We start from the raw sequence: 24,833 nt of genomic DNA, 5'->3' as shown, positions 1-24,833 counted from the left end.
AAATAGAAATGTGTTGTCAATAAACGCGCCCGCATTCCCGAGCGCGGCTCAGCCCGGGGAGCGTTTTCAGAAGGTTATGGGAAATGTGTCACGAGAAAACGCCGCTTCTCGCTGTCCCCGGGGGTGGCTGCAGGGGGGCTCTGCTGGGTGTCGCTTCCCCCGCGGGTGACAGCAGCGCCCGGCTCCCAGGGCACAGCGGGGACGGGACCCCTCTCCCCCTTTCGCCCGTGGAACCGGCTGCTCGGGCCAAGGAGGGTTCTCCCCTCACCGGGGGTGCGGCGGGGTCTCGTCCTCTCCCTGCCCTGTGGCACCGGGGGACAGGCCCCCCGAGCTGCTGGGTGGCCCCGTCGGGCCTCGCACCGCGGCGGGGGGGTCACCCCGCCCCGCTCCCGTTCGCGACAGCCCCGCGCTGCTTTACGATAGCGTGGCGCTTCTCGCCTTTCCCTTTCCGGCACGGCACCCCCTCGCCTCGCTTTCCGGCAGTGTGGCATCTCGCCACCCGTCCTCCGCTGCCTGCCTTACGGCAGGTGTCGCGCGACCCCGCTGGTTTGCGACAGGTTCCCGGTGGCGGGGCCCGGTGGGTGCGATGGACGTGGGGGAGCTGCTCAGCTACCAGGTGAACTCGGGAGGTTGGGCCGTGCTGGGGGTGTCGCGGTCTCCTGCGCTCCGGCCACCGGCGCGGAGGTCCTCTCGTCCGTGGCCCCGCAGCGGCGGCAGCGAAGCTGCTTCAGCTCCGGTGCGGCCGCGGGCCTGGGGCGGCCGCCGTGCGGGGCCTGCCCGGCCGCACTCGGTGCGCTCGCTCGGGGTCTGGTTAAAAAGTCGCTGAATTTTGGGGGTCTCTCCCTCTCTTCGGAACAGCGGTGCCCGGTGGGACCCGGTTACCGGGGGTTTTGCCGGTGTCGTTTCGGGCACAGATGGGCAGATTTGTGCCCGCCTGTGCCTGGAGCGAGGACTGAGCTCGTTCCATAGCTGTTCGAGCATGTCTTTTTCTCCCTGCTTTATGACAAAACCCATTTAATTTCATGTTTAACAAAATATTTTTAAAAAGTTTTCCTTACAAGAAAACTCCTTACTTCCTTTGCCCTGCGGTCACTGAATGCTCGTTGTGTACAGGTATCGAGTGCGTTGATTTATTGTCCCAGGAGCAGATTTCAGGTGTTCCCTGTGAAACAGGGAATACGGGTGTGAACTGCAATGACATTTTGATATCTTGGCTGCGATAGTATTGGGCTTTACTTCAGTTCCCACCCGGCATGCAGCCATGGGGCTTCCCTGGGGTGAGGAATACACCCTGAGACATTTTCAGGCGTGTGAGTGTGGCCAGGTCTGCTCCTGAGCTGAGAGCACAGAATTCCTTGGGGAGCTCAGTGCCATCCTGCTGTGCCTCATTCTGTGGGGCACAGAGGTGAAGGGAGTGTCTTGCTGTTCACCCCATGTTTGTGCTTTGAGAATCTGTTGTTTGGAGATGCTCAGGGAAAAAGGGAAAGTTGCTGTGGCTTTGAAAAGTTTCCCAAGTGTCTGGGGCATGGCTGTGGGAGGAGTCTGTCTTCGAGAGCTCCACTAGATTCCTCCTTGCTCTGTCTCAAACATCCTTCCACATCCTGCTGCATTCAACAGCAGAGCCTTGCTGGTCTGAGATCTACTCCACTTCTGTATTTCTCTATCTTTTTAAAATGTAATTTTTCAACATCAAATTAGAATTTTCATTTCTTACATTCCTTTGGTTCTTTTGCCTTCACCCCATCTGGGGGTTAGCAATGTCATCTCTTACATGTCTGGGATACAGGTTAAGGCACAGAGAGGTTAACCTGAATGAACTTTGACATTTTTTTAACCAAGTTCCAGTTTGGGGTTTTGTTAGTTGGTTTTTCTCTTCCTCTCAAAATGTCAACACCCCAGGATTCCCTCCACTCTGGAGGGAAGTGTCCATCCACTTTGCTTTGTTCACTTGGATTTTGTACAGCTTTCCCTTGGATGAGCTTTCAACACGGCAAAGGGGTGACTGCTTATGACAGCGGGGACTGTGTTCTGTTGAGGTAAAGAAACGCTGCTTAGCTGCAGGGTATTGAAATTTTAATTTAATTTCTTGCTGCTGAAATTATTCTTAGCTGCAGGGAAAAGCATTCTGCAGCTTTCAGCCAACTGCTGAAATAGTTCCTGAAGGATTTGTCCTGGCTCTTGCTCTCCTGGGCTCTCACCTGAATGCAGGTGGTTCTTGTGTCACTAGCTGAGGTGATGCTTTAGTGAGCATTGGAAGTCAGTGGTGCTGAATTCAGACCTCCAGAACTGGGTACAATGGTGAGTACAGGTGAAAAAAGTGGAGGAGCAGAAGGCAGGTAAATAGCTCTGGTACTGAGAAAATGAGTTTCCCTTTTGTGAGGGCATTTTTGGCTGAGAGGTGGGGAAAAATAGTCAGAAATAGCAGATTTCACTGCCTCCCATCCTGTGGGTCAAGCTCTGCCTTTGGGGAGGATGGCCTGAAGAAGATAGCCAGGGGAGAGTGACTTGGCAGCTCACCCAGCAGTTCCTGGCCCACTCCAGCCCTGGATTTCGAAGCTTCCATGCTCTGGGCTGAGCTTGGGCTGGTTCAAGGTCTCCTTGGTTGTCCTTGTTGCAGGGATGGTACTGGCTGTCAGGTAGGTGGTGTGGTGCCTTAGCTCTCTGATTTTAATCTCTTGCTGCAAATGAGTTGGTCTTCTCAACCTCCCTCAGCACAACCCAAAATAATTGCTTTCCTCTTACACTGTTTTGAATTTTCTCCTCTAAATGTGTAATCTGTGCCCTTGCTTCAGCAAGAAGATGTTCTCCCTCGGAGCCAAACTTGGCGTGGAAGACTGCAGGCACCATGCCACCAATTCAGCACCAAGTGTCTGCCAGAACAGGAAAAGAAACCTCTTGCAACAAAAAATACAATTAAACAGCACCTGGCCATTTATACAAAGCTCAGGAATCCATAAACTTTACGTGTTGCTGCAAAACAGTTGCAGATGGTCTAAAGTGATGATTAAATATTGCTGCTGTTTGCCCAGATCCTCCGTGTTTGGTCTCTGATTACAGAGGGTAATTAAGAGGACAAAGCCAACTCTGGGGCTATTCAGAGTCCTCTTTCAGTTGTCTTGGGATGGAATAAGGGAGATTATTTGAATTCTCATTAAAGGCAGATTTCATCACCGTGAGTGGTCATTACAAACTGCTAATTTTTTGATGGAATGTCAGTAAAATCAAACAGCAGAAGAAGCAATAACTAACGGGGTGAGATCTGACTTCACTGCGCTGGGCGATCTTCCCGTTGTCTGTCAGGGTTGAGTGTGTTGTGTATGGGGATGGATCTCTGTGTGTCCATGGGGGCACAGCATCATTTCTGCTGCTGGGACAGATAATGTGCTGTGAGTTTGCAAAGTAATGGATGCATCTGACGGTAGGGGCAGCTCAGCTGAGCTGGTTGTTGACTACTTACAACATTATTACCCTAGGAGCTCCGAGCCGATGTTGGCTCAGCTGTCTGCCTCATCCCTTGGCTGTGCTCCTGGGAGTACAGCCCCACGCTGTCAGAGCTGTCTTGGTGTTCTCACAGGGTGGCAAGTGAATCTCTAGTTTACTTCCCAATGCATTTGGGAATGTCTCTGACCACCAAACCAGAGGGTGTCAAGCAAGATCCCCGTCCTGCACCTCCCTGATGTGCTCCTTGGCTGGTTCACAAGGGATGGCACAGGGGTTCATTCCTTCTGGAATTAATAATCCATATCCATGTGGGTACAGTGTGCACCTGCCATTGCATTTGCCTCAGTTTGTGTGATTTTGGAGCTTTTGGGTCTCTGAGATTTCTGATTTTCCTGGGGTATCAGTTCCAGTTTTTAGTGCTCAGATCCTGCACCATTTAGAAGTGCTGTGTTCACGCCTCAGGAAGAAAAATCATGGAAAAGTGAGATTGATAGTAGCCTGGTTTATCACAAACATTGGAAATAAAATTAGGAAGTCATTGAAGATTCCTCTGGAGATCAGGATCCCAAACTGACATCTGCTGTGCTGCTTTCTGAGTGGCTCTTTGGAGCAGGCTGGGAGGTGGGCACAGAAGAAGCTGCATCATTTATGAAGATTTATTTCAGATTTCATTATCAAAAAAATTCTGATCCTCACAGTAACGAGGTTACTTACAAAATAGATACGTCAGTAATATGAAACTCCTGAGTATTTCTTGAGTAATATGAAACTACTGAGATCCCTCTAAACCTTCCTTATGTTTAGCGAAGGCTGAAGCAATCAGGATTCTGAGAAATGTGTGTTCTGATTTTGTGGGGTACTTAACCCTGATATTAATGTGCAATCAGTACTTGGAAGAAGCCCAGGGGTGCTGGCAGATTATTGTGCTTTGATTTAGGACATTGTTTCCCTGTCCCTCGTGGCACACATGTGGGTGCTGCTCCTGCTGCCCACGCTGAGGGCAGGCTTGGCTTTACCTGTGTTAGGTGTGTCTGGGGAAAATACCCAAAGGCTGGGCCCCACGAAGTGTCAGCTCAGGGTATGTCAGCTAACAGACACAACCAGTACAGGAGGACTGCAAGAGAAAGGGAAAGATAATTCTCCCCTTCCCAATTACCAGCTTCTGTTTACTTTATCATATTTTATAAACAGTAGCTTTTTTTAAACCCTTTTGTATTCATTGGTTTTTGTGTGGTGCTATCAGTGTTAGATTTAAATGAGAATGCCTACTGAATAAATTACTGTGAATGCCCTGCATTCAACAGGAACAGAATTAGGCTTAGCTAACAAAACAATTGAAAAATGCTTTTCTTGTGCATTTTCTAATGAATTCCAACTTCTTGCCAGATTCACCTTAGCACAACTAAGTGAAAAAACCCACATTTTGTTTATCAAATGATTAACTTTCTCTTTGCTACCAGAAAGGCAGAATTTGTGCAGATGTCTGTGAAGCTGTGGAATTGGTTAAATAAATGTGTTTGGACACAATCTGTGTGTTTGCTGAGTGAAATGCACCAGGCTCGGTGCAGCAACCTATGGGCTTAATTCTTGCTGGTTGGTAACAGTCCTTTGCAAAACACAAATGCAAACCCAAGATGAAAATCAATGAACAGAAACTAATGCCTGCCTTAAATCAGTTGTTCATGACTGTGCATCTCTTGTGGAATGAGCAGGACCCAGGTGTTCCACTCGGGCCGTGGTTTGCTGGCTTTAATAAGTGCTGGTTGGGAACGGCAGTGTTCTTAGCAAGGTTTTGCATATCATCAATAAGGAGAGGCAAAGCCTTAATGCCTGCTTAATAGCGTTTGCCCGGAATTCAATTACTGCCTATTGCCAGGCTGCTGGCAGCGTTAATGATCGCACGCGGGGCACTTCCATGATTTATCATAATGATTCTGGTATGTGTTAGAGACGCCTCTCCCAGCAATGCATAAATGCAAAAAAAGGGTAAAATAATTGAGATGGAAGCAAGGGTGTAAATTCTGATCTTGAGGATTGTGTACTCAGAGGAAATGGGGAGAGGTTAATGATGGAGTTTTAATTTAGGTTTTGTTCTGGGATGTAGTCCCTTCCCATGGCACATTACTTTGCATCTGAGAGACCCCCAGCTTCCTTAGCCTCTAATTGCACCTCAGGGTTGCCAGGGGCTTTGGTCCTTTTTAATGTTTAGAAATAAGAGTGAGGAATGAGATTCCAATTCCAAATTAGGAACATCCATAGCAAATCTTGTTGAGATTTTGATGTAAATTTTGGGATTTATGTCACTAATTGCTGTTTCTGTGTTTGTGACATTAATCTGTCAGAGATGGTTTAGGATGAGTAGGGTATTACCAAGGAGTGAATGGAAGGACATAGGAAGGGCAGTGCTCTTTGTGACATCAAGGACATTGAGAGAGGAGTATGGATTTACTGAAGATTTTCCTTGGATGATGTAATTTAGAACAGCACCTTTTCCTTATTCTTTTTATGGGGTTGCTGGTTGCACAGGGAGTGTTTGAATTATTAGTTGTTGTCAACGACACATTTGTTTCCGAACGGATCTATGTTAAATTATATTTTAATGTACCTAGAAGATAAGTAATAGGAATCTGCTTAAAAAAAAAAACCCAATCCACAAAACCCTCCAAGCAAATAAATTTTTCATTTCACAGAATCTCTGGGTATGCTTCCACGTCATGGCTATTGAATTATGAGCTGAGTAACTGCTTTAAAGGTGCATGGAGGCACTTTAGAAGGGTTTTAAGTCAGGAATGTACCATCCGTAATGGAAATGGCAGGGAAGATATAGGGAGAAAGGAGACAGATAACAGAGCTTGAACAGGTCTGCCTGGGAGCGAACAGATACAGCTCTGATTTGTGCTAATGTGTTGTCTGGGAAACTTGATTCTGCATCTTCCCTAAAGTGGTGACAAGGTGGTAACCCTGAAAACAAGGTGATCCTAGCCAGTCTGCTGTCTCGCCTGCTTCTTAACTATAATTAATTCCTCATGTGCTTTTTGGGGCTGAGTGGGGGGGACTTTTATTTCTTTACATCTCCTGAAATCAGCATTTTCTCCAGAGCATCTTGTCATTGGTACTAGGCTGTGCCACTGGTGCAGCTTGTGGCAGAACTGGAACCACAGCTGGATTCCCTTATGAGCCTGCAAGGTTTATTAACCTCTGCAACCCAAAAGTTCCTAACCTGGCAGGGAGCTGGAAATTCCCGTCTTGATGCTCACACTAGTGCCAGACCTGGTGGGAGGATGGCACTGTCACTTACTTCCTCTGCACCTTTCTTTAGATCAAGCAGGAGAAGGATCCCAGTCTCAGGTAAAAGCAGGACCTGTGTTCATCTAAGCCTGATGTGACTTTTGCCATTTTAGACAAAGGGTCCCACAGAGCAGATGAGTAGGGGCTGCCTGCCAGGTGGTGTTTTATAAATTAAGATGGATGCATGTTAGACCTAATGAGGTTACAAAATCACCTACCAGGTGACTTGAGCAGTAATGTAAAGTAAAAGTATTTTTGTTATTAGTTCATTATTCTTGATACATACACTCCTTTTAAATAGCAAAGAATTAACTTTGTTTTGCTATAGTTATAGAGCATGGAGTACTCTTGTTTCAGCTTGGTCGTCCTTCAAAAATGTGAGAGACCAAATTTAATGTCCTTGTAGTTTTTGAGGGCAAAGTTTTTTCTTCTGTTGCAAATGCTTTTATCCCTTTCTGCCTGAATGCAAACATGGGATTAGGATTAATGGACTTCTTATCCTTGGCAAATTACCTTTAATTTTGACAATCAACTAGAAATAGTGGAATGAAATAGTAGGTTGTTCCAAGCAAACCATGATGGTTTGGGCTCTGTTTAATCCAGTGTCAAGCCCCTGCAGAGCTGCAGCAAGCTGCAATCCTCCTTGTCCTGCCTACACTGAGTTGGGCTGATTCTGCTTTTACTTGTCAGCAAACTTCAGACAGAAAGATGGGGGTGAAATGAGATGAACACAGGAATTCAATATAATCTTGTATACATTGCAGGTAAAAAATTATCTTTCCCTGCTGTCTGCTGAGCATATCAGTCTGCTGGCTGTGAAATGTGGGGTTGTCTCAGCTGAGTCAGCAGGTTGGGGTTCCTTGATGGGCAGCTGTGCCCCACTGAGCAGGGCTGTTCAGCCACTCCTTGTCTGTGCACTCCTTGTCCTTGCTGTCTATGAAGATATTTCCCCATGAATTGTGTTCATAGATCAAAGAAGGTAGGATGTTGACACAGCTCTTGGCAGAGGCATTCATCTACTCATGTGATGTTCCACTTCACTAAATTAATTTCCTTTCCAGTTTTCAGAGTTGTTAAGTGTCGTGTAAGCAAATCTTTTAAACAACTTGTAAGAATTTCTTTGGTATGGCTTGTAATATTGGTATTCTGGTTTGCAAGGGTCACAAAACACTTGTATTCATTCACCTTTTATTTCTCTGACTTCAGCCTAACAGAGGGACAAAAAGACCCCGCGATGAAGAGGAAGAGGAAATCAAAGCACGTCGGAAACAAGCCAGTGCCCGGGAGCATGGTCGCCATAGGGAAGAGGAGTCTGCTGCCCTGGAGGAAACTGATGATGAGAAGAAGAAACTCCTTCAGATAATTGAGAGGGATGGAGAAGAGGAAGATGAGGAAGTAAGTCCTCTGGGAAAGGAGAGGCAGTGGAAATAACCAAACACCAAACCCCTTCTCTGTGATTTCCATTTCTTACCATGTAGGTGGTGAGACTTAATGTGATCTTCCTGTGCTTGTACAGCTTCAGTTTGTGGGTTTGCTTTCCTGCCCTGCGGGGTGTTCATTAATTTCATATTTCTCAAATTTGTCAGCTGAAGATTCAAATCGGGGGCAAAAGCGAGAGGGCTTTCAAGTCTAACCTCTGTTTGGTCTGAGAATACCCAAATCACCTTCTAAAGTATATTTTTAGGAAACAGTTTCTGTGTTCTAACCAATTTCCTGACGATTGTTCTCATCAGTACCCCCAACCATGCAGCTTCTCCCCCTCTTTGTAGCTGTGCAGCAGCAGCAGCAGCAAATAAACAAACATTCTTCTGTACAAGAAAGGTCTTGGGTCAGAGGAGGGGGGTGGCAGCTGTCAAGGGTAAATGATTTCAAGCCTTGGAGACAGAAATCCAATGCTGCATTGGCCTTTCTGCCAAGGGCCAGGGAAAAGATCACTTTATAAATGTGACACATGGATTGGTATAAATCTAGAAGATACTTCCTTCCTGCTGCCCATGTCCTGTTTGATAAAAAAACCAAGTGATGTTCACCACTACAGAATCATGTAGCTTTGTAAAATATCATTGTCCTTTGTATACAGCATTGCCAACATCCGTCTTTGAGAATCTCCCTCGTGTTTTTGATGTTGAGCTATTGCCATGACAGTTGTGGCTGATAGCAGAGGAAGATAATGCAGGATTTCTGTAGCATTTCAGCTCCAGGGAGGATGGATCGAAAGAAGAATTCTCCTGACTGGCTAGAGTCTTACGGATTCCTGCAGTGTGCCAGTCCCTCATCTTTGTCAAGTGGAGTCCTCCCAGCCAGACTTTTTAAAAGCTGAAAGTCCAGTCTTTCTTTAGAACTCAAATATCTTGTTTATTACTTTGGACTGCAGTTAATATAAGTGCCATTAAAATGTGCTTTGTCCCAGTAAATTTGATGGGAAGAAGCTAATCTGTAGGACACTGCAATACTGAATGCAAATTCAATACAAGATATAAAGCAGATCCTAATGGAGATATTGTGGTGATATGTGTTAGAGGAAGCAAAGAATCAAAGGGAACACAGAGCAAAGCGGTGTCAGCATGTGTGGGTTGAAATCCCACTGCAAGAAGAATGTGCTTTGGGCACTGTAGTATTGATTGGCTGAATGGGGTGGTGACATGAGTGGGATGGCAATGAGACAGGATGGGCAAAGGAACGAAGGAAATCCAATAATAACTGAAGGCTGGGGCTGGTGTTGTTACTGTAATGGAGTTTGCTGAAGAAATGGAGGTTTTCTCTCTCATACCAGATTGCTTCTTAGAGTCACTGACCAAAGAATCTGCAACACCAGCAGTACCTCTTGACTTAATACTGAGCAGGGGATGGGGACAAAACTTGGCTTAAGATGAGAGGGTGTCTGTTTTTTGTTTTGAGAGCTTCTCCTAAATAGTGGTTGTAAAACAGTCAAACAGAGGAGAGGGAAGAGGTTACACAGAGAAATCTATATCATCAATTTTTTAATAAAAGAAGTGCATTAAAATCATAAACTAAGGAAAATGTTTGTAGGTGTTAGGGAGGCAGCTGAGGTTGCATTGCTGCTGTACAGTAAATATACAACTCCAGCTGAGAAACACCTTCAGAGCATTTACAAAATAAAGAGAAAATACTAGACTAGAATATTGATTTATTTCTTTCTTTAGGAAAGGTTTTAAGATAGCAGTGAAAGCTTATCCAAGTGAGGAAAATGCGGAAGAACATAAATTCAGGGCAGTTAAATGTAGACTTACAAAAAGCAATAGCACAAGGGACTTCTGCAGAGAAGCTCTCTGTGGGTAGAGGCTGTGAGTGCAGGGTTGCTCTATGTCAGAAGGAAAAAAGCATCAATATGTACTGTTGGTGCTATATAATATATATAATAACAGTTATATGTTATAACAGGTGTAAAAGAGCAGCTCGAGGTCTGAGCTGGAGTGGGTAGTGATGGTGTGTGAGGTGTTTGGCAGCTCTCTGCAGTGAGATTCCAGAGCTGGCTGGAATTCCGAGGGCCCTGGGCCTGGCTGCAGTCCCACCACATTGCTGATATTTCTCCAGCCATCCAAAGCTCACTTTCCTGCCTTTTCTGATTTGGTCAGGAGGAACCTTTGGATGAAAGTTCAGTGAAGAAGATGATTCTTACCTTTGAGAAGAGATCCTACAAAAACCAGGAGCTGAGGATCAAGTTTCCTGATAATCCAGAGAAGTAAGACTATGCTTAACATTTTCCTTTGATTTTAGGTGTAAGCCTAAATCAATTGCTGGAATATAGAGATGTTTTCAGTTACATAAGGCTTATGTAACACCAGTTATTGCCTTGTAGTTCTTCTAAATATTATTTGAAACTGACTTTGTTAATTAAAAATGGCTTTGTTGAGACTCTGGTGGGGCCAGTATATGGCTGGCAGCACACAAACCGTCATAAGCAATAATTAAAGGTTTCATCTCATCATTTGTTGTGAGGGTATGTGCTTGCATACCAGCCAGAGGTCTTTGTGGGGAGGAAATAATTTTGTGTTACTCAGTGCTGTGGTGAGCAGAATGGCTGGATGGGTGCAGAAAGCCAGATGTGGTGTTCATGCTCTAGAAGCCTCTTCCTCCCTTCAAGGTGTTCTGTTATTCACATTAAAGGGATTTCTTCCTACACTTCAATACCATTATTTTTTGTCTAATTTGCTATCCTTTCCCTTACCCAGGTAATTTTTATGGACCTCATTCAACCCACATACTAATATTTGCTAGCTAGGGAAGGTGCAGCACTCTGTAGAATTTATTTTATAAGCAGGTTTTTTCATGTGTGGCTGCAGCATCTTGATTTTAATTTTTTCTTGAAATTCTAGAACTGAATTACAGAATTGGAACAAATCTGCTTATTTACTCTCTGTAAGTTATACAGTAAAAATGTTTATGGTGCTGCAGGATTAAACTTCAAGGGGCAGGTGTAGTACAGGGAGAATAGAAATGCCGATGCCATGTGCACCTGAGGTGACAAGTCCTACCTGGTGTCTCCTGGAAGGTAGTGGTCTCTTCTTGCCTTTTTATTACCCTTTTTTGTCTTGCCTCAGGTTTATGGAGTCGGAACTGGATTTAAATGACATCATTCAGGAAATGCACGTGATCGCGACAATGCCCGGCCTGTATCACCTGCTGGTGGAGCTGAATGCTGTGCAGTCTCTGCTTGGGCTGCTGGGACATGACAATACAGATATCCTTCAGTTGTTAAAGCAGCTCTCATGGGAGAGGCTTTCTACTGACTTTTCTGTAATCTCTCATATCCTCTTTCCCAGGCTCCTGTAGACATTTTTCTCCTCTTCCCACCACACTGAATTTATGTGTTGTTTTTTTTGTTTTTTCCCAAGGAAAGCCCTCTTTGTTCAAGTAATATTGATTCTGAATTTTTTTCAGTGTTGTTATTTTCCTTTCTTGTTTTATAACCCTTTCATCTAGTTTTGTGTGGCAGTGTTAGAGTGTGAGCAGATGAGCAGCAGAGGAGAAGTGAAGGCCTTGGGCTTAGCCATGATAATCTCAGACTGTGCAAACTTTGTTTTACCCCTTCTTGCTGAGCTGAGCTGTCAGTCTGTCAGCTGTTGGTCATGGATTAGCTCACCACATGCTTCACTTTGGTTTGTAAATGTGCCCTCTTCATGTGCCCATACCTTTAGTTTAGTGCGCACAGAGCTCAAGGCTATGGGTGGCTCCTCTGGTTAAGTACATATCCAGAGACAATTCCATTTCCATTCTCAGTGGGGTCCAGTGTCACTGACCCTGATCCTTCTGTACACCTGGTTCTTGTACCTCTGAACCTCTGAGGGCATCTGGGAAAGAGTTTCCCATTTGGTAATGTTGATCAAAAACAGTGCCATTTTTTGAGTATCCTGGTGCCTTGATGCTTAGCTATCAGCTGGGAACTGGCACTATGCCCAGCTCCCCACTGTGCAGCCTGTAAAAGCAGACCTCAGCCCACTTTGCTTGTAAAATATTCTACAGCAGATTAATTTGAAAATTTGTTACATGACTTAGGAGATTGGTGTGTCTGTGTCCTGAAAATATCAGTGAGTGGAGAGAGCAGTGAAGCCCCATGGAAAGGGCACTGGGTGTCGACTTGGGACTCAGGCAGTCCTTTTTCCATTTTTATTGATCCATGGCCTTAGGAAGGTAATTTATTCTTTGCTTCTTTATGTATAAAACAGGAGATAACACTTACCAGCTTTCCTGAGGTGTTTTGGAATATACAATGTGAAAAGGCCTGTTAGTGCTGCATGTTGTAGTCTGATGCACAGATCTTGGTTTTCTTTTTTAGCACTTTTCTTTATAGCACCTTCTATTGAGAATTCATAATTCATTCTTTCTAAATGGGTGCAGTGATCAGAAGCTAAAACCAAAACATAAATATTTTATTGCATGCCAATTCATATTAGAGAGCACTGCTTATGTGTTTGGGTTTTTTGACTTGCATCGGGTAGAACCTTGATGTGGTGAATGCTGTTCCCTGCAAAACAGTAAAGCCCACAGCTTCCCTTATCCAAGATCTGTGAGGAAATGGCTCTCAAATAGCTGTTAACAATTTATGTTGTACAGGGAGAAGCTCCTCCCATGCAAATCCAATTTCGTGGTTACTGTAGTTTAATTATTTATTTTATACCAGACACCACAGACTTGTTTGTACTGTGCTCTTTTATACTGAATTTCTCATTCATAGGGAAAAAAGGAACAGTGGGAATATTGACTGGGATAGCAGAGCTATTTTCCAGACAAAGTGTGCCAGGGTACAGCTTGCTTTGTCCTGTCAGCCATGGAAAGCTTTGTGCTGGGGTCACTGCTGCTGTCAAAGACTTGTCAGAGTTTCCACAGTGAACTCTTTTTATTTGGCTTGCAACTTGCCTGTCACTGAGTTTACAGGTAGGAATTTGGCCTGAGAACTGCAGTTTTGGGAAAAGTATATTTCTTGTTATAAAACTGCTGAAGTGTTTTGAGCTCCATTGGAAGCAGAGACTGCTGCTGCTCACATACAGGGTAGAAGCACTATTAAAGTGAAGCATCTAGACATAAAACTGAATTGATACAGCTCAGGTTTTCTAATGATATTTTGTTAAAACAAATGGGAAAATATTTTTTAAAATGAGTTCTTCAAGGAGAGAACTAAACAAATGGCTCTTCAGATGTGATTTAAATGTGGTGTCTTGAGGGACTAATGCAAGGAGACAAAAGCAGTGTCCAGGGGGAACAAATAATCTGCTGAATGATTCATACAGTTTTACACAAAACATGTGAATGAAAGATGATCACCAACAAGATTTTATTAATGAAAGACATGAACGCTTCAAGCGAGGCTTTGCTTTACCGTCTCCTAAATTTTATAGGACAGCTGATACTCTCACTGCAAGCCTCAGCAGAAGCTTCTCAGACAGGAATGCTCTGCATGATGAACTCTGCTGAGTTCTTTGCTGTGCACTCTCAAAAGAACCTGGTTCAGTTATCTTTTGTAGCACCCAGGAGACAGCAGAAATCTTCAACTGATTCCTCCCTGAGCTTTCTCAGCCATAAGCTGATGAAATGCCATTCCCTCAATTTGTCTTTGTCCATTATGTATTAACCCCCAGACCACCTTAGTGGTCCTCTGCCTTCCCAAGCCCACTATGTCAAGGTCTCTCTTTTATTGTAAGTTGCCCTGTGAGTGCCAAAGAGAAGACAAGAATTCCTTCTGTTGACTTGCTGGTTTTGCTCTTGCTGGTGCAGTGCAGTGTGTGATTTGCCTTTGTCACTGCAGTGGCACTCTGCTGAGGTGACACTTGGCTGAAGTGACACCCTGGTGACTTGTCTGCAGCTTGTCCAGCAGAAGGTCCAGGCTTTCTCTTGCAGAGCTCACCTCTCCAGCCAGCCCCAGCACACGGCTGAACTTTGCTAGGAAAAGACAGATGAAAATACTTTTCCTGTTGCTGCTTGTGTGTCTGAGCAAGTGCACAAATAGGAGACCTGGGAGCTGGTTTGTCAGCCTGGGCACTTGAGAGAGATCCATCACAGAGTGGTTATTTAGGACATGCAGAAAACCACGTCTCTTGCTCTGCCCCTGGGACGAAGGCAGGATTGATCAGTGTGTCTGAGAGAATAGGGAAGTGGGTCTAATGAGCTGGAATACGTCTTGTCGTACAAGGGAGCTGTGCAGCAGGCAGGGGAGCTGTGTGTTATGCAGCCCAGAGTTAATGAGTGAAAATTGGGCTGGCAGAAGCTCTGCTGTTCCTGTGAGGGCTGTGGTTTGAGGAGTGTGCTGCCCTAATTGGGCTGGGCAGAGGGGGGTGATGCTCCTGCTGCCGGCGGTGCCCTCGTTAGGGGGGTGTGTGTATCGGGTTAGCAGGGCTATCACTGAGAGCAGAATACCCAAATCACATTATTATAACTCATTTCTCTTTGCTTGTGTTTAGTCTTGACAATGCAAAACGGTGCCTCATTAGACCAACTCCAGCATGTTTGATTTGAAAAAAATAAGTAACTACCATGAAGAAACAGTAAAATTGCCTGATACAGCAAGCACAGAATCACATTTTTTTTTATCATTCCTAATTGTTCAGATTCCCTAATTTTAGTGCTTGTGGGGCAGGTCTGCTGCAGTAGTCTGTGTGCTCTTGTGTCTGGTATCCTGTGCCCTGCTGCTGTGATTGTAATGCATTGTATCACCTCGCTGGTAATGTATTGCTAGTTGCTTTGGTGTCCTGTCATGAACACACTGGCCTAAGAGCCATCTGCTATTGATACTAAATGTGTTTGCCTCCCTGTTAGTTATCCTTAACACCCAGCACATGTTTCCATAGCTGTGGTTGACTTGCTGCAAGAGCTGACTGATATTGATACTCTCCATGAGAGTGAAGAAGGAGCTGAAGTCCTCATTGATGCTCTTGTAAGTAGGAAACCCCAGATTATTTCAGTGCCTCAACATCTGCCTCAGCCCAGCAATAAGCACTGACCCACACTGCCTTCTGCAGTTCTGGGTGTCTTTGCTGCCAACATCATGATGGAGATAGCCAGCAGAAGCCAGTTCTGAACCTGAGACCACAATGGCTGTTTTTGATGAAATGCTAGAGTTTGGGGAGTGGGTGGTTGCACCATTTGCACGTTGTTGCACCATTTCTTTTTTGGAAGGAACACTGTCATATTGCAAAATTTGTGTGGGCTGGGAGATTTTTTGGTGCAGGGAGGGAGAATGAAGTAATAATATTTATGACTTGGACAGTGTCCCATTGAAAACAGGAGCTTTGTTTGCATTTCCCTTCTCTTTTGTGGAAAAGGGTGACCTGGGCTCACTCATGGAGAACTAAAGTTTGTGGCAGGAACTGTTATCCAAAGGACAGTGATGCCTCTGTGATGTTTCAGTCTCACCTCTTGCACAGGAGACTGGTTGTCTTCTACCCAGTAACTCTTGTTTCAGGCCCAAAAATCTGGGCTTGAACTGGGGCATCTGTTGGTGTGATTTTTTCTTAACAAGAAGTAAAAACTTGAAAGTTTTCATGTAGAAGAGCAAATGAACTTTAAAGGGTGGAGGAGGGTCCAGAGGTTAAGGGTCCCTTTTGGCACAGAGAGTGAACCAACCCAGAAAGTTACCTAGTTGGGTAGGATATGCATTTGTTGGTATTAAGTGTTTTCTGCACTGTGAACCCTCTGAGTGCCTCTTGGCCTCTATGGGGGTGAAGTTTCCCTTTTCCTGGTGTTTGTGCTGGATGCCTCCTGCTCTCTGGCTGAAGAATGGGGATACCAAACTCTCCAGAGAGGTGATGGCCAGCCAAACATGAGTTTTACAGGTCTGTCCTACCTTGGAGCTGGTGAATTGGCTGCCTTTGAGGTTTACTGTGGCTGTGCCTGGTTCTGTAACTATTATGTTGAATTTGGAAGACAGGGAATTACAAGTTTTCTTTTGTTTGCTTTGTTTGGCTGCTCTGTTTTCTCCTACAATCCTTCTTGTCCAGTCACTATAATGTTACCATCCAAAGGTTAATGACAGTGCCCAGAGCCCAGTTCATCCAGCTGGCCTCTGGGCTGTTGTTAATTACTCTGCCTTGGTGGGGAGATTGCTTGGTGAATGAAATGGGAGAGAGGAGCTGCTAGAGAAGATGTTTTCTATAAAATATGTGGAGAGGTAGTAAATCAAGTGAAGTTCTTTCTCTGTTTTCATTGTCACCAGCTCACTGATAATAGCCTTGTTTAGAGGTTTCATTGTCCTGCTTGAAAGAAGCAGGTCACGACTATCTTGGGAGAAATGTTTAGATATCTGCTTTTTAGATTACTTTTTTTTTAAAGAAAGTAGGTAAAAGGTTGTACAGTATCTGAAGATCGTTGCATTGTTTTCTGCAGCAGCCCGTGTATGTGTTTTTTCCACATATTTACTGGGCCCAAAACTGGTTAAGAGTGTTTGAATTGGTAATATTTTGTTTAGCTGTTCCAAGCTCATGTCCACAATGGAAAGTTTGCCAGAATCAAGCTGGACTCTTTCCAATTCCAGTTTTAAAGGCATATTTCAGGTGTGAGCTCCGTGATTCAGGGAGTCCCCCCTGCCTGTCTGGTTTTCCTTAACTCACTGAAGTCAACTTGGTACAGTCATCCTGAGAGGATTTAACTGCAGGACTTCAGATGGTGATGGTTCAACTCTTGGGTTTGGATCTGTGGGTGTGAGCATTGTTCTGTCAGCTTTTTGTATTAGGTGCAAGGTCCAGCAGCAATGTGGGCAGGCAGCAGTGACCAGCTGGGAGCAGAGCCTTTCACAGAGATGACAGTTCTCCTGTCTGCAGTGGTTTGTGAGCTTCATGCTTCAGAATTCTGTGGGATTATAAATCTGGTTGGTTCAGGAAATAAGAGTGTGACAAGGTGCATGTTTATCTCCTGATGCTTTTCTGTTTAATCTGAAACACAAAACTTGTTTCATTAATTAGGAAAAACATAGTAACAGATTTACGATGATTCCTTTGCTTTCTCTGAGATTTTACAGCAGGGTTGTTCGTGTCTTCTGATCATGTCTGGCAGGGTGTTTCCTTCATCTTCTTTTCAGTCTTGTTTCTTATCTTTTTATCTTTCCCATGACCCTGGGGATTTAGGTGGAGGGTCAGGTTGTGGCCTTGTTGGTCCAGAATTTAGAGCGCCTGGATGAAAGTGTGAAAGAGGAGGCTGATGGTGTCCACAACACCCTGGGTAAGTGGCTGCTGCACAACCCCTTGCTCCTTTCTGTGGTTTGGACCAAGGGGTGTGAGTTATCCCTTCCTTTCCTTCCTCCTCCTTTTCCCTTGGAATGCCAGCACTGCAGTACAGGATCTGGTATAGCTTTTATTCAAGCACAGCTTGGAATCACTCGTCCTTGGAACCAGAGTTTGTCCTTTGTCCCTGCATGAAAGGTGCCACTTCCCAATCCAGTTGTGTTTGGAGGTGCAGATACATGGATCACTGCACTACACCAGAGGCAATCACAGAACTGTTTAGGTTGGTAAAGCTCTCTAAGATCACTGAATCCAGTTATTAACCCAGCACTGCCAAGGCCACCACTGAACTGTGTCCCAAAGTGCCACATCTACACAGCTTTTAAAAACCTCCAGGAAGGGACTCCACTGTCCACGTATTTATTATGAACATATCTGTGAGCTATACTTTGTTTCTGTCTTGACAATATATTTAACTTTCAGGTAGTGAAACATTTGCAGTTCCTGGAAGGACATAACTGCCCCTGCTCCCTGATCTTTGCACAGCACAGAACCATAGCAGGGTGGTGCCACTGCTGGCAGTCAGACCATCACCCACTCCTTGCAGTCCTTCAGGATTGTAATTTCCTAGGACTGTAAGAATGAGAGAGACTGGAAACATGAAATTTGTAATTTTTGGTGGGGAAAACCATCTGTTTTCTGTGTCTTTCTTCCCAGGAATAGTGGAGAACATGGCAGAGTTCCGGCCGGAGATGTGCACAGAGGCTGCACAGCAGGGCCTCATGCAGTGGCTGCTGAAGAGGCTGAAGGTGAGCTGGTTTCTCACTTTCCTTCTACAGACCAGCTAGCACAAAAACTAGGTTAAGAAAAGCCAGTTGTGCTTGTGTATGTTGTAACAGCTCAGTTAAGGACAAAAAGTTATAGTTCAGAGTCTATGTCCTCAGCAGTTTTAGTTTAAAGAGACACACTTTGGTCTTGTCTTTAGAAATGGAAACAATCAATAGAAATTGTCTCTTTTATCTTTTCATATGATTCATATATGTTGGATTTCCATGTATGAGATCTGTAGGATTATAAAGGCTGACCAGTGAGAGGGGACACTAATATTAACCATTTAATGGCCTTTGCTTTCCATGTTTCTAACACTTTTTTGAGTTTTAACTGATGTCTGTGTTTAAATGCTGCTGGGGGCAGCTTTTGCTTTGAACTCAACTAATTGCTTTTTAAATTAAAAGCTGCTTTTCATATGCTGCATCCTTTGACAGTGAGTTACAGACTTTAACTGTGTCTTGTGTGAAAAGACCCCTAAACATTCACTGGAAAATACTGTAGAAAAAGAATGGATAGTTCAGCCCTCTCACAGAAATAGTGAAGGAAATACAGCAAAGAAATTCTGGCTGTTCTCTAACCTGTCAGGCATTAGTACTTCCCTACTTAAATGATTAGAAAGCCTCTGAAATTCCAGAAATTCTCCATCAGCTGTGTAAGTGCAGGTACCCCTCTGTGCATTTCACATCCTTGTTAGCAGAAGTTATCTGTAATTTCTCACTACAGGTAGTAACATAATTATGTCTTTTACTTAAAAAGAAAAAGTGAAGTTAATTTTAGTCTTGGCAGGTAGGTACTGCTGCCTGCCTTGGAATTGCTATGGCAGCTGAAAGGCTGAGAAATTTGGGAAAGCAAAATAATCCTGAGTAGGATTCCCCTGCTTGGTGCCATAGGATATGAATGCTCAACGGCATTCCAAGCTTGTGCAGGGTGTCTGTTGTGTTCCCTGTCTGTATTATGCCTGGATTTGGGATGTGGGATCAGGCAGGGCTTTTTCTTACCTGTACAGGGTTATGGGAAGCTAATGAACCCCTCTCCAGGTGTGTTGGCTCTTAGCAGCACATGGTCTTGAATCTCTAGCCCTGAGAGATGTGTTTGTGACTAACCCAGGATCTCAGCAGCTGTGTAGAGATACCATGGAATGTCTGTGGGATAAGTTTAAGATCAGGGTTCTGTCTGGGCAGTGATGAGGACATCTGGCACACAGCACAGGACATGAATTTCTGTTTCCTGACAACATTTCAGGTCTTATAATTGTATTGTGACTGTCAGAGCTGCCTCAGAAAGCTCAGGTGGAGAGCTCATAGCTCCTTTCTGCAAACACAAGCAGGGTTTGATGATGTGTGCAGTCTTGGGAGATCAGGATTTGCAGGGCAGCAGTTGGTCACCCCATGGCAGAAGCTGGCAGGGCTGTACAGCACTGAGCACCTTCCCCTCTCCTGCATGGTCTGCCTGGAGGTGTCACCTGGCTGCTGTAAATACTGTCCTCTGCAGAGTTCATTTGGAATGAAAAGCTTCATTAAAAGTCAATACTTGTTGGTGTTTGGGGTCCTCCTGCTTTCCATGTTTCTGTGTGTTGCATGGTGCTTGCACACCGTGCTCTGTTCCCTGGCAGCACGGTGGGAGATTGGAGATGCTGCAGGGGGTTGTGTGTTTGGGGTGACAAATGTTATATTTTAAGCCTAGGACTTCTGCTTTTTTCCTTCTTGAACAGTGGAGTATAAATAGCTGGTAACTGATGATTTTTAAACTTGTTTTATTTTATGAATCTCAGTAAAACAGGTTGCATTATTATCTGATTGGTTAATGTTCAGTCTGTTTCTGTAGATGAAGCAGCTTTGGCAGCATGCAAGAACATTGGATCCAATTCAGAATCCACTCTAGGGATTTTTTTGGGGATTCAAATTCAGCATTTTTGTTTCATTATGACTTCTTTAGCATATTTGAGGATGGAAGGAATATCTGAAATGGAAGTTATGTGATTGTGCAGGCAAAACCCATCTCATTTTCTTTTGACTGTGACACTCTGATCCTCTCAGGAAACTCTGGCAGTTACTATATAATGTTATTGTGATGTATGTTCTGAAATTCTGGTTTTGCTGACAGGCACGGACTTCCAGAACAGAGATAAGTGCCATGCACGCACATAACATTGTGGAAAATATATCATAGGAAAGAGATTCTGTGTGGCAAACAACTGGAAACTGTGCTTGGGGGTTTTGAGCCAACTTGGCCAAACCTACTGATGTAGGGCCATGTGAAGGATCACAGTGGAGCTTCTGCATGTGTGCATGAGCCCACATGTACCTCCCATCATTCCTGAATCAGAATTGTTACTGTTCTGTCACTGAGGAAAACTGCAGAATTACTGTTCTGTTTTATTTTAAAAGCTGCTCATACATTTGGTGATTTGATTAATATGTTCTTCAAATCAGTGAGATGCTGAGGGCCGTGCCCTGATGGGTCTCTTTTTCCTTCCCCCACAGGCTAAGATGCCTTTTGATGCCAACAAGCTGTACTGCAGTGAGGTGCTGGCAATTCTGCTCCAGAATAATGATGGTGAGCCATACCTGCCATATCTCTGTCAGTGAGGGCAGAATCCAGGCTTCTCTCAGATCACAGCAGCCCTTTTCTGCCTCCAGCTCCCCTTTGCTGGCTTAACTCTCCTCCATGTGCTCCCTCGCCTCCACCCTCTCTTTCTCTGCAGCTTTTGTGCTCTGTCAAGCTGTATTGATTTTGTTTGCTGATGTATCAGTGTTAGATGGCTGTAAAATCTGACAGTTAGCTTCATTTTTCTCTCTCTTTTCCCCCTTCCCCCCACCTCCGTCTAGACAACAGAGAATTGCTTGGGGAGCTGGATGGGATCGATGTGCTGCTTCAGCAGTTATCTGTGAGTAATTCCCACATGCCTCCTCTTCCCTCGGGAGACTGCTGGGCTGGGTGGGAGGAGTGGAAAATATCTGGGGTGCAGGTGCTGCCCTAGCAGTGCTTCATATTGGGTGAGGCATAGTCCTCAAATACCTTCCATGTCATCCATGGTCAGTGAGATGAATCCCTTTGGTAAAGATGTTAATGCTGACGTACACGGAAGTTAAATTATTACATTATAATTTCATGGCAAGTTGGTGGTGGGCAGGGTTTGGAATTGGTCCATCTTCAGCATGCTCCACTCCAAGCACAGGGCTGCCTGTGTTTGAGCTGGCTGAAGGTAGTGTGTTCATAGCTCACCTATATTTCTTCAGGCAGTGTTGCCTGCAGCACCCTCAGGTATGAATTGTGTAGGAATCTCTGGTAATCAGCTTATCCACATACTTAATTTGCCCTTCCCCTTGCAGGCCCTGTGTATTATCCTTTAAATCCTGCACCAGGCTGCTGCACATTTGTGGGTGCACAGTCAGGGCAGCAAACTGCAGCACTACAGAGGATGCAGCAGTGACCTGTGTGGTCACTTGCTGACACCTGTCAGGTGCTGGAGCTTTTGGGTGCAAACTCTTCACATGTGTTCTGCAATAGCACAGCCCGACATTTGGGGATAATTTTGCTTTCTTTGTCATTCAGGTGTTTAAGCGTCACAATCCAAGTACAGCAGAGGAACAGGAAATGATGGAGAACCTGTTTGACTCCCTTTGCTCCTGCCTAATGCTCAGCTCCAACCGTGATCGCTTCCTGAAGGGTGAGGGTCTGCAGCTGATGAACCTGATGCTCAGGTACCTCATTAGCATTGTGATTTCCTTCCTGCTTTTGATGTGCCAACACATGTTCTGGCTAGATATTTGTGGCTGTATTTTAAAACTTCAGTGTTAGTATATTTGTATGTCTTCTCTTTCTTCAGCAGGTAAGTAAGTTGGACTTTCACAGACATGGAATCTCCACTCTTTGTCTTTAATTTTATTTCCTGAGTACTGAGGTTGCCACAGTGGCTGCTGGAAAGTGGCAGATCTTTCATCTGGGTGTCTGCCACAGAGAATGCTGTAGGTCAGGTAAACCCTCTAAGGATTTAAATGACCTCCATGAGGGCAGGAGAGGACCTTTGGATGTCTCTAGGGAAAACATTTTTCCTTTTGTACCCCAGTTCGGTCTCCACTGTGCTGTGTAGCCTCTGAGCTGCTGAATTTTTGTGGATGCTGATAAAAAAATTACTTTTGTGAATGGGGCATAAGTTTGCATTTCTTGTGCTGTGTTTTGTCACACCCTGAACCTCTGGGGTTTCTCTGCTCTCTCTTCACTTTGCCTTGCTGCCTGGCACTGAGTTGTGTCTGCTGGGCTGTCTGGCTCCCCAGAGCTGCGGGAGGGCACAGCGGGCTCTGTCTGGCTGTCCCCAGAGTGCCAGGCTGTGTGCTGGCGGGTTAGCAAGCACCAGCCAGGAATGCTGAGCTCCTGCAGCTCAGGGCTGGGGAATGTGCAGCAGCAGGGAACCGAATAAATAACCCAACGTGGATTATTCAAATAGGAACACTGGGTTTTCTTGAGGCTAATTAAGGAAAAGCTCCAAAACTAAGAACGGGAGGGAGGCCTCCCTCTGCCTGGAGTCCTAAGCTGCTAAACCAGCCTTGCAGAACTAATTAGTTGGAGTTCTTGTGCCATGTGGGTGGGATTCAGTGTTTGGATTTTTAAGAGCTTTTTACCCATTTTTTGACTCTACTGTTTAGCACTCTCTGCACCAGGATCCCAGCTGGAAAATTATGACAAGAGGAAAATTTATCTTTGGCTGCATTTTGCCCCCCACAGTAGTTGCAAAGGGGTTGGGAGGGACAGAGTGTGATGGATCTGTCAGCAGCAACTCTGTCTGGTGGACAGAGCTTCCAAGGCCTCAATCTGTGGATTCTGCAGTTTGAGTGGAATTGGTAAAGTGACAGTGGAAAAAATCTAACAATTCACAGAATTTGTTCTAGAAGCTTCTGTCACTACTGTCCACAGGCATGTACCGACAGCTGATTATTTTATATTTTTTTAAACTCTTGTAATCCACTTCTAGTGCTTAGAAGCTCTCACAGGTGCTCAGTTTTTCTTGGACAGAGCAGGTGAGGTGACCACAATCTGTTGTTGTAAATAGGTGGTGAATGTGGATAGTTGTGATCTGGAGCTGTTCATCTGTATCTTCTTGATACCTTCATGATAAACAGCAGAGAGCAGACATGCCATTCAGTTGTGATTGACCACCTTGCCCACAAACAAGGCAGAGTATTTTTCTCTCTTGTTGGTGTCCTCTGAAGGCCAGGGGCAGAGATTTGTTATTTTTTGGTTTTACTTTGGAGGTGGTTAATCACTGTACCACAGCCTGTGCAGATGAAAGAACAAATAGGCAAAGTTGAAAGTGTATTGACATGATGTGAGATAGATAAGCTGTGTGAGAATAAAGATATCAGGCTTGAATCTCCATTACTGTCGTAGGGAACACAGCATTCTGTGTCTGGTGCTGCCCGATCCATCCAGCCAAGTCGTTCCGTTATTGATGGTTGTGCACACAGACCTGCAGAGAGCTGCAGCAGCTTTCGATGAGTATTTAATGTGCTCATGATATTCCTACAGATAGTCATGAGAACAGGATGGTTTCTGTTGTGCTGAGCATTAAAATGTGTGGCCAACAGCAAAAGGCAATGTTGTATCATGTGAACTTCTCCAGGTTTATGGGGGGTGAGTGGTGATGCCTGAGAATGAGCCCAATGTGGCTGATGTGCCTTATGTGCATGTCCATGGCCAGACGGGTCCTTGACTCGTGCTGTGATCTGGGACTTGCAGTTGGCCCTGAAGAATTGTGGCTTCACCAAGCAGGTACATGGGAGGTGAGCAGAGGGTCTGGGAGAAGAGCAGGTCGAGAGGGATGAAGCTGGTGACAGCAGGAGTGAAGGAGGGAGTTTGGAAGCAAAATGAGAGCAGGGCTCTATATAATTATTTAACTTACATCTCTGCGCCAAGGGAGGCTTGTTTATTTTATGTCACATGTTTATCAAAACCAAGGTAGTAGCCACCAGCAGAAAGTCAAGAAATGTCCCTTAGAATTAAACTGAATTTTCTTTTCAGGTCAGGAAGTACTTCTTAGTGCTCAGTCCCTCAGTCTTGCCTTAGTAACCTAACTGCAGTTTAGCCAAAAGAGAGGAGAACAGGCTTGTCCTGACAGCTCCCTGGTGCACCCTGACAGGCAGCTTACTGCTTTGGCTGTAGAGCTGTGTTGGGTTTGTGCTGCTCCCGGGGGATGTGTCAGGGAGATTCTCTGTTGCTCAGGGAAAATGATGTGTGGCTTTCCCAGCTATGAACTGAGGAGCATGTGTATGCACAGAGACAAACACAGCCCAGGGAGCTCACAGGGACCTGCGTCACTTGGGCCACAAAATGTTCTGTCCTTGCAGCTATGCTGTGACTTTCCTTGACCCTCAATAAAAGCTTTTGTCTCCTGTACAGCAAAACAAAACAACTCTATATAGCTCCCTGAAGCTTTTCTGAAGCTATTTCAGGATATATTTTTTTATGATTATTAAAATATTTTTATGTTTTCTTGTCCTGCTGTTCCTAATGACCCCTGGAAACATAAGCTGTCTCTTTACTAAATCTTCTGGTTAATTAAACGGAACCATTTTATGCACACTTTCCCAGGAAATCTACTGTTCT

At 44.9% G+C, this 24,833-nt stretch overlaps 1 protein-coding gene across 1 annotated transcript in view; it reads left to right on the top strand.

Moving 5' to 3' along the window:
- Positions 1–512: 512 nt before the first annotated feature.
- The window catches only part of CTNNBL1 (catenin beta like 1), a 47,163-nt gene continuing 22,842 nt past the window's right edge, over positions 513–24,833 (top strand). The window contains exons 1-10 of the mRNA XM_086852644.1: positions 513–616; positions 7,936–8,124; positions 10,326–10,432; positions 11,292–11,433; positions 15,023–15,118; positions 17,304–17,397; positions 18,117–18,208; positions 20,714–20,786; positions 21,059–21,117; positions 21,786–21,934. Coding sequence (XP_086708770.1) covers positions 587–616; positions 7,936–8,124; positions 10,326–10,432; positions 11,292–11,433; positions 15,023–15,118; positions 17,304–17,397; positions 18,117–18,208; positions 20,714–20,786; positions 21,059–21,117; positions 21,786–21,934 — 1,031 coding nt within the window. The 5' untranslated portion in view covers positions 513–586. The remainder of the gene's footprint in view (positions 617–7,935; positions 8,125–10,325; positions 10,433–11,291; positions 11,434–15,022; positions 15,119–17,303; positions 17,398–18,116; positions 18,209–20,713; positions 20,787–21,058; positions 21,118–21,785; positions 21,935–24,833) is intronic.

The sequence above is a fragment of the Cyanistes caeruleus genome, chromosome 16, assembly GCF_971803275.1.
Source record: "Cyanistes caeruleus chromosome 16, bCyaCae1.hap1.1, whole genome shotgun sequence".
NCBI classification, from domain to species: domain Eukaryota; kingdom Metazoa; phylum Chordata; class Aves; order Passeriformes; family Paridae; genus Cyanistes; species Cyanistes caeruleus.
The sequence above is the reverse complement of the archived record's forward strand: the minus strand, read 5'-3'. Positions and strand labels throughout refer to the sequence as shown.